The sequence below is a fragment of the Aythya marila genome, assembly GCF_965140915.1.
Source record: "Aythya marila genome assembly, chromosome: 1".
NCBI classification, from domain to species: domain Eukaryota; kingdom Metazoa; phylum Chordata; class Aves; order Anseriformes; family Anatidae; genus Aythya; species Aythya marila.
Window position 1 is genome coordinate 18,361,865 of NC_139042.1, and position 9,973 is coordinate 18,371,837.

General features: G+C 35.4%; 1 protein-coding gene across 1 annotated transcript in view; it reads left to right on the plus strand.

Moving 5' to 3' along the window:
• PARP4 (poly(ADP-ribose) polymerase family member 4) overlaps positions 1-9,658 on the plus strand; it is a 48,169-nt gene extending 38,511 nt beyond the window's left edge. The window contains exons 29-35 of the mRNA XM_082763567.1: positions 346-441; positions 1,430-1,570; positions 3,344-4,018; positions 4,569-4,670; positions 6,578-6,680; positions 7,587-7,719; positions 8,999-9,658. Coding sequence (XP_082619693.1) covers positions 346-441; positions 1,430-1,570; positions 3,344-4,018; positions 4,569-4,670; positions 6,578-6,680; positions 7,587-7,719; positions 8,999-9,149 — 1,401 coding nt within the window. The 3' untranslated portion in view covers positions 9,150-9,658. The remainder of the gene's footprint in view (positions 1-345; positions 442-1,429; positions 1,571-3,343; positions 4,019-4,568; positions 4,671-6,577; positions 6,681-7,586; positions 7,720-8,998) is intronic.
• Positions 9,659-9,973: the final 315 nt, after the last annotated feature.

Consider the following 9,973-nt stretch of genomic DNA (forward strand, 5'->3'; position numbering starts at 1 on the left):
AAACAGATTTAAGTTTTAGCTACTTAAAAACTTATTACTTTGTCATCTTGGCTTACCTAGGGCTTCAAACTAATCCTAAAAAAGGTACAGCTTTCTCTTACACAAGAGGAAGTACAGAACTGAAAGAAGTGTGTAACTACATGTCTCTACCAAAGTTAAGTGAGGACGTAGAAAAAGTTAGAAGGAGCAGAGAGTCAGGCCACTATATTTTCATGAGACCTTCCTTTTACATGTCCCTATGTAGAGTGCATAAGTATGTTTATATATTCGGTTTTGGCATTTCTGCCTCTTTTACCTGATTATATTTTTTCTGCCTCTTTCATTTGTTAATACTTGCCAATATAGATGAAGAAACAAGTCTTGAAAAACAAGATTATTCGTCTTAGCTTGGAGAACTCAATTATAACCCAGTTTACAAGCTTCGTTGCAGTTGAGAAGAGGGTATGTTTTCTACAAAATATCTTGTTCTCACTAGCTTTTCTGTGAAGACTCTAAATTCTGTAACCTTGCACACATCAAAACCAGTCTTCCTTTGCAATAAACAATGTTTATTAATTTAAAATAGAGCTAGAACTATGTTTTTTTGAAATGATTCTGGCTCCTTCTGCAATACAGCAAGTTATTTTTGTTTTCTATTTCATATATTGCTTGTCCTTACCTTACAATCAGACATCAAACAGTCAGTATTCTCCTGTTGTGATTTGCTACAAGGGTTTGTAATTTGTGCTAGTGCTGTGGAAGCCAAATGGGTCAAAGGAAAAGTCCAGATGAAAAATACTCTTTAAGTAATGGGTTTGGACTGGCAAAGGTCATTCCGGGACAGTCTGTATCAGGTGGTAATAAGAAGTAAATCAAAACTTGAAAAAATTATCTTCTAATACTGCGGTAAACTATGGAAAGTTTTGTTTGTTTCCAAAATTAGAACAGTGGTAGGAAAAGCAAAACTTTGCAGCAAATGGAAACAAATACATACAAATGACAATTTTGAAGTTCGAAAGTCTGTAAAAAGAATTTTCGAATGGAAAATGGTATCGTGATAAGCAATATGGTATCACTTGGAGTAAGTAGTAGATGGTGCAAAAAGAATGGGAATTCATCTGACCATATATGTGTATGTACATTTAGTGATAAATTGGTCATGTTTGACTTTTTATTGTCACCTGAAATAGATATTTCTAGAGCTTGATTCATCTCATCCTGAAGTTACATATCTAACTGTGAAGTTATGTTTGCTGCTTATTGGTATACACTGAGGATTTTTAATGTACTGCATTATCCACTTTTTCTGTTTTCAACACATTCCATACTCACACAGAAAAAAATGCACTCTCTGTTATGACAGAATTTTCTGTTACAACATCTGTCACAACTAAGAATTAAAAATTGAAGAGAACTTTCAAGTTCATAACTGTGATAAATTTTGTTTTAGGATGCTAATGAAATTTGTCCTGCTGATGTTCCAAACATTCCGGAAATTATAGCACAAGAAGATGTAGATATTTTACCATACATGGACTGGGACCAAAAGCCAGTGGAATCTGAAATTTTATTTTCAGGAGGATTTTCCCAGGTAACTATATTTAATATATGTTTTTATGGCTAATATTTCTCATTTGTTATCCAGCTGTGCTGCTGTATTTTATGTGATAATACACAGCAATTGTTAATGAAATTAGGTCAATTTTTAATTTTTTTAAAAGTCATTAACTCCAGACAAGTACTGTGTAGAATTTTATTGTCCCAAAAATAAAGTACGTTTTAAAAAATAAAATGAGAAATTTTGAAAGAAGATATCGTATAGGACTCTTCTACCTTCCAGCAGAAACTAACCCTTCTTGAATTCAAGGCTTTATGTACACTAGTGTATTCTTATGAGAGAACTCTGTAATAGTTTTGTTGCACTGCTTGAACTACTCTTAAATGTCCACAGTTTAGATAGCACTAGGCTCATAGTTCCATCCTTGCTGATGCTGTCTTAAACAGGGATGCCAGCTGTCATATTGATCTTAGCTTGCTTAGCTGTGTTTTGCTGACTATATGCACTCTTACCTACACTACAATACCCCACATTCAGCTACAAAATACCTTGCCTATTACCCCTCTTGTAAGTCCTCAGCTGAAATTCATTTGCAGATCATTAGATCAAACTGTACTTCTTGCTTCAATTGACTGTAGTTCATCCATATGTCACAGACTGGTAGACAACTCTCAAAATAACAAGCAAGAAGTATGTCAAAATGGTTGCTTCTTGCTTTTGTTTCTGCTGCTGGTAGATTGTTGGATAGAGGCACTTTCACTCTAAGAAGTTGGGGGGGAGGGGCCTTCAAGGAAGATCAAGGTTTTGATCCAAACCTAAGTCTCCACTAGCAGAGGGATACAGCCAAAGCAAAGAGATTACTGGGAATGGGGGGCAAGCATAACTGTAAGAAGAGGAAATATTCCTGGCATGGAACAGGCCAGTCCCTGGGATGAGGGGGAGCAATGCAAGAATCATGAACTAGTGAAATATGATGTTTGCTAGTTATGGTACTTCTTGACTTTAGAAATTCGTTAGCACCTATAATTCTTTTAGCCCATGAAGTCGTAACAGGTTGAGGCTTTACATCTCGAAATTTTGTAGGGGAATCAAGTAAATCATTATTTGTCTATTAAATTATGTTGTAAGTGACCATGATGTGCATTTAAAACAACCGAGGAACATCATCTTAACCTGTAGTCTGTAATGTATTAAGAATGTGGACTATTTAAATTGTCCCAGTGTATGCGTGTACTATAACTTAGGTCAACTCATATAAAGCCTTTTTTTTTTTTTTTTTTCTGATCCTTTGGACCAAGAACTCCTAGGTAGCAGAACATCTAGAAGTCTACGTTGGTGTATGGTGGCAAGCCCACTAACTTGTATGCAGCAACTACTAGACCTCACCTAGTACATGTACCAGCATTGCTATGCATCATGTGAACATCCCAGCTTGAGTAAGCACAAGCAGGATGCACAGTTCAGTTTACATAGATCTATCTTCTGTGTATATAAAACAATATCAAGCAGTGGAACTTCCATGGCTCCAAATTATCACTTATCACTCAGATATTCATCGTTTTTATCTTAGTAACGTAAAACACTCTCCGCTCATACTTTAAGTTTTACTCTTAATTGGACCGGTGTAAGGTTCAATAGGGTAAGAAAATTTTAGTCTAACTGATGTATTACTTTCATTTTGAACATAAGAATGACAACATAATGATACTGTGCACAACATAAGAAGAAATAACAGATTGATTAAAAAGAGGAAAATATCTTAATATTTCTGGAATTATTTTGTTTCCTTGTCATTTTACTAAACAGGCATGTTCCCCAGGAGTAACTGATGCTTGGTCAGATTATTTCTTCAGTGACAGAGGTGAAACTGAAAGCTTCCAATTTCAGTCTGAAGAACTTCCTGTTATTCAGGAGAGCACCTCGCAAAAAGTGACAACACAGGGCTTTGGAATTTTTTCTGAAATTCAAAGTAACACTTGCAGTCTCAAATCAAATTTGAATTTTGATAATGGCATCACAAAGGAGGAATCTTCAGGAGCAACGTCATCTTCACCACATGAACCTCACGTGCTGGATTATTGCAACACTTTCTCATTTGGTTCAGAACCTAAGATAGGAGCATCTTATGTGGCTGAAAAAAAATCACTTCAGACCTTTGCACTTCCAAAACTTCCAGTTTTTTGTATGAGTGCTGGTGCACCTCCTCGTCCCTATTCTCTTGAAAAACTGGCAGAACGCATGGAACCTGCTTATTCTTCTTGTGTTTCTCAGATACAACCTTTGGGAATGTTTGGTTCACCTGCTCCTATAGGCAAAACATTTTCTGATAAAACAAATGTTGAAAAACAAGTTATTCCCAAATGTCCTGTTTTCCAATGTGACAGCAAACCAGCAATGACCCAGAGAAAGTATAAGAAAACAGGAGTAGCTCATTGTTGTGCTACAGCATCTGAAGAATTTACTGAGGGCACTAAGGTTTTGGTAAGTCTTCAACTGAGAGCCTTTTATATACAGGATGCTACAAATGTCATGTTGAAATCGAGGCAGCATTTATCTAATGGAAAAGTTGCCTTAAAAATGAAAGCTGCCTTAAAAACATTTGTGTTCTAAGGTGCATTCCTGTACAGCCCAAAAAGAATATGTTACGGGTGGTAATGAAATTGCTTTCCAATTCAAGAAATCTGAACCCGAGATGCAGAAAGCATTCTTTTTGTTTGATTATTTTTTTCGTTGTTCTTGTTTAAAGTTATAAATTTACAGTCTGAATTCTTCTGCTTATTCCTTACTATTCTGAGAGAATAGTAAATTTCTAAATGGAGAAAAAAGGTCTCACTAACTCTGGAATTTCAAATGCTTTCCTAAGTAGGAGAGAATGAACCTAAAATCTTCCAATTTCAACCTGAAAAAGAAGTTTCTTTTAAGAGGAAGTTCCTTTTAAAACTTTTAATGAAATTACTTATTTCCATGATATAGTAGCTGAATGAATAATGGTGGTAGAATAAGATTTTTTTGTGAATATTATCCTCTTCAGGAACAATCAAAGAGCATTGCAGCAATAGAGAAAGAAAAGATTCGACGGAGACTTGAGCTGACTTCTATAAACTTGAAAGAAGTTTTTGAGCTCCAAAATCAGGTACAGTACCCATAGTCTATTTGTGCATTATTTAAAAAGAAGATACATGTAGAAAGAAAAAGTATTTTTACTTTACTCAAGTCCTGAGATAAGCATTTTATAAATGTACTTATTTTCTTTACTTTTTGAACTGATCATAAAAAGTATATAATGACCTCAGGGTCATGCTATGTTTTATTGCTCTCCTGGGCAACTCTTTGATGGGTGCCTAAGGAACAGTGTAAAATCAGGGCCAACAGGTAGTAATACACCTCCATTTTAGAGCCTCCACCAGTTTGCAGCTTGGAGACTTCCTGGGACATGTATAAAACCATATATGGGGAGACAGATTGAAGACATAGGTGCAAATAATGCACATTATGCAAGTAGTTGGGACTTAGAGGATTACACAGAGTACAGGAGGAACTTCTTCAGGATAGTCAGACCAGCTGAATGGCTGGTGAATTAAAGACAAGCTGAATTAAGCAATATCGTCCAAGAATTCCGCAAGTAGGAGTCAGAACAGGTAATGTTTTGCCTTGCTTAGGTATGATCCTTGTGGTTGATGTCCACTGCTTCACCTAACCCATCGCCAGCTGGTGAGCTTACCAATTGATGGGGTGAGGTGGTGTGGTGATCAACAATCAGATCGTAGGCCAATACAATCCAATACAACCAATATCTGTATGTAATAAACAGGAGGAGGTCTTCAGTAGTGCTACATGATCCAAATGAAGAAGCCACCGTGGTATTCCCTCAGTGGAGACTCCTGATGTTTATCAGCAGAGATCGGCCATTCAGCCTGGTGCTTTGTTGAATTCCCTTTGTCTGGGAGTATCCTGGGTACACTAGATCCAGCATGTCCATTTGCATGCAAAAGTAGGAAAAGGAAAGTAGGAAAGTATAGTTGATGTAAGTGTCAAGAAGAGATGCCTATTTTTCCTATATTTTTGACAGGTCACTTTTATCAAATTATTTTTAAACATTGAATCATTACCATATGCCACGCATGGGGATATAATGGGGAATAGATTTGTGATTGACTCTTATGGGAGTTAACTCTCAAGGAGAGCTTCAGGATTGCTTTTCTTTTTGAGCAGAATTGCCAATTGTCGAATTATAGAAAGAAAAAGTTTCCCACAGTTTTTTACACTAAGTTTAATGATCTAACAGAATCTTACTTTTTAGGTAATTTAGAAACATGTATTGTCTTCTAGCTTACCTTATATGAATCTGTAAATTGTTATGAATTTGTGTCTACAGTTATAGTTATCTATGACATAAACCCTCAAGGACAGATAGAAGTTTTGAAAGTATTTAACACTGATGAATAAGTAGTTGAAAATCCTGTTGAAAGCCTGTCTTCCATCTATCTGAGAGTAGCAAACTGATGGTTTTAATCAAAGTTCTCTAATTTTTGGCAGGGAAAGTCAGATAAAATAGGATTGGTCTTGTTAATACAGTATTTAACAACATAAATAGCAAACTAAATTTATAGAGACTTTGCATTCCCTTCAGAGGAGAGAGTTTTTTGTTTGTTTGTTTCTTTTGGGTAAGACAAATGCTTATTTCCTGAGCACCTTTAAAATAATTTTCCAAAAGATTTTTTTTTGAAATAAATTTGACTAGGTTAATGTTGTCATTGTGCAAGTCAGTTCAAAATTTCCTTGGTCTTATTGTTTGAGTTGTTTTTTTATATAACCTAACTACAACATTCCACATCAATTACAAACATTTGATGGTTTATCAAGGGGTTTGGAAGTTTAATATTTGCATCAACTAAATGGATCACATGGATTTCAGTTTGGTGTTTGTGTACACTTTTAAAATGGTTTTAAATAAATATCCTATGTTTAAGTTTGTTCCTGACAAATACATTTTCAGTGCCATGAATCTCTCACTTATCCATATCTTTGTTTATTCCATAGAATGGTTCTTGGAATCTCAGTCCGCAGTTGGGAAAAATCTTGAAATTTGATGTTGATTATTTAATTAATCAGTTCCTTATCAGAAAAGGCATTCAGTCACTTGGTAAATACTTTTTCTGTTATTAAAAAAGCAGTGCATTGTATTACATTTCCTATCTTTGTGTGCTATTACTCTGTATTTCTAGGAGAACTTGCAATAAGATACACTCAGAATTTAAGTGGATCTCTTAAATAAAAATTTTCAAAAGCATCTGATTTTAATAATACATTTTCTTCTCAACTTCTCTCACAATATAGTGTCCTGAATGCTAAGTACCTCTCCTGGAGAAATATGTGTGGAGGATGTGAAATAGCTGGAATAGGAATAGAGGTTCTTTTATCTCAGCTATTGTATCTGCTGTATTAATATCTACTTTTTTTTTTTTTATTAAAAAAAAAAAAAGTGTGAGGGAGGAAAGTCTCTCCTAGGAGAGAGTCTGAGACCACTTCTGCTTTTCACATTTCAGATAACACAAATAATATTTCTACAATTCTTTTCCCCACATGCTGCCTGCAGCACATTCAGTATGCGTTCTGTCTATGCACACTTTGCTGTTTGATTCTGTCAGTTGGCGCTCACTGCTGGCAGCAGACCAGAAAACTTGGGGAAAAAAAGGCAATTCATTCTTTTTAAATTATTAGAAGATGCAATGCTTCATCAAAGGACAACACTCTTACATTTTTCCCATTCTTACACATTCCCATTCCCATGAATTAAAATCAAAGTTGATTAGAACCCAAGCAAAAGCAAACTGCAGAAATCCTAAAAAAGCATTAACAGACACAAGTTTGAAAGCCAGGAGCATGCTTGCCAGGTCACTAATGTGAATATTTTTCATAGTACTGGTTGTGTGGTGAAACAATTAAGTAGCATCAGAAGTTTAAAATTTTTAAATATAAAACTTTGTAGGAAGTACCTTTTCCGCTATCAAGAATTCATTTAAATTATTTCCCTTTTCTTCTTCCTTAGGCTCAAATGGAAAAGAAAAGCTACTGCAGTTGATTGCTACTCTTCTTGTGCTTCAGTTCATACGCTGCACAAAGGAACTGAATGGGATAGTTTTCAAATCGCTGATGAAACTGGATAATTTAACCACTTCAAGGTATGCTTTTAAAAAAAATCTTATAATTTAATATAGTAATGTAAACATTCTCAACATATGTGAGATTAATCTCATTATGGAGAGTAAATGGCTATGCTACAGGATGAGGCAGTAGAAAAGGGAATGGGAATTATTAATGATATTGGTGACACATGACTGCTTCTAAGAGGGTGAATGGAGGAGAGAGTATTTTGCAAAATATGATACAAAAAATGAGAAATCAGAGCCAACTCAAGTGTTGGGTAAGTTGTTCAGAAACTTGCCCAGCTGATTTTTAAATATCTTTAAGGATGGAGATTCTACCATCTCAACCTTTTCAGGACTTCAGCCTTTTTGGATTTTTCATGCATGTAACTTATTCCTCTTGGTCTACATCCTTTTTCAGCATTTTATTTATGGGTTGGTGTTCTTCACAAGCAAACACTATAAAATACAATACTTTTGAAATCGTTAAGGCACAAGATCACAGCACAACTTCCACTTTTTCCATTAGCCCTGGGAAATGCTGATACTGGCTCATTCTGACAAAGCCCCCTCACTTCTGGATGTCCTAGTGCTCTGTTATCTTTCAAAGACAGGGGTCCCTGCATCTGCAAATTCCCTTCTGTTGGGGGTGAAGAGAACGATTGTCAGCTGGGAAGTTTTTTGTTATACAGGAAAAGCAAAAGTTGTAAAAGATGCATGAAGGAGTAGGCCTTTGGTGAATCTGGATTGCCCAAGCCACAAACAGATTGTGGTGCCCAAACGAGAAGCTTGTACCGTTCGTGCTTTACAGGGAATATAGGACAGGATAAAGAAACAGCAAGGAAAGCCCTGCAGAGACTTCCTCCCTCTCTTGAAACCTCCTGACAGAGGGAAAAATGGTTGTATACTTTGGGCTAGTCTGGTGTGAAATGCAAACAAAATCATATTGACTGCTGGATGAAAGCAGTTTGGATAGGCCACAAAAGTGAAAGAATTCTGACTTGTGAATGTACAAAGAAGGAGACAAGTTTGCCATTATGAAATGCGCAGTACTTCACCGTGGTGATAGGAACAGTGCAAATGAATGCAAGTAATGGTTATGGATCCACATATGCCCCATATGGATTATTCCAAAAAGATGGGGCAGAGGAGATGATGATGTAGATTCCTGTATCAGGTGATATTTTACATAGGCTGGGTCACTGTACTATAGACAATTTTCTCTTTCAAATGATCACAGAATAAATGATTTTCTTGCCTTTTTTTGGCGTGATTACAAGATTTTATTATAATAAAGCTTCATTTCTATACACAGTGGTGTTCACTGGACTTTTGAGTTGATCAAGAAAGCAATAGAGTGGGTAAGAAAAGTTGACAAGCAATTTCCAGCTATTTACTATCGACTTGAACTTGGGAAAGACTGGGATTCTGCCACCAAGAAGATACTGGGTATCACCTTTAACTAACATCAATTTTCTTTCTACTTAAAATATTTAAACCTTTGTTTAAGATAATAGTGAAATAGCTTTTCTTGCGATTCTACCTAAAATGTTTAAATTGAGGACATTTGATTGTATATTATTCTTGAATAATTCTCACACGCAGACAAAATTAAAGGATCTTACGGTTAGTCAACTTTACATACGTAGTGTTTTACTTAGCTGTGACTATAAAAAAAAACTCCATATTTCATAATTGAGATTATTTTTCCAGTATATTGCATATTCTTACTACTTTTACATCTTTCATATTTCTCTTTCTTCTAAAATATTTTATTCTTCCGTGGCACTGCAAGTGAAGTGCAATACAGTAATTCAGTTAAATACTGCAGAATGTTTTGACAGATACAAAAATATGATTAGTAAAGATCTAATAAACATCTTTACAACATATCAGTGTTGGTTTTGTGATTCCTACAGTGTGCCTTGAAATGCAAACAGCAGAACTGTTGTTTTTCTCCTGCACTGTTTTTCTTATTAGTCATATGTCAGTTTGTGAATACATTGGTCAATTTTGTTAGGAGGTATGAGTTCTCTCTTTTTGTCAGCTATTGCTCTGTATTCCGATTTTATCCTGAGGAAAAGCTACTTGATTACTTTATACCAGACCAAACACGTAAGCCTAATAGTAAATCCAGAATAAAAGTGATTTATCTTAATTGAATGTGTTTTTCACAGGTGCTTAAATGAACACATTACCTCTTTTAAATTCAGGAGCTGTGGAGTCACTCTTTACTATGCTGTGATCGGAGAAAGTGTAGGTAGTGAGTAATAAGACAATTACTTGCACT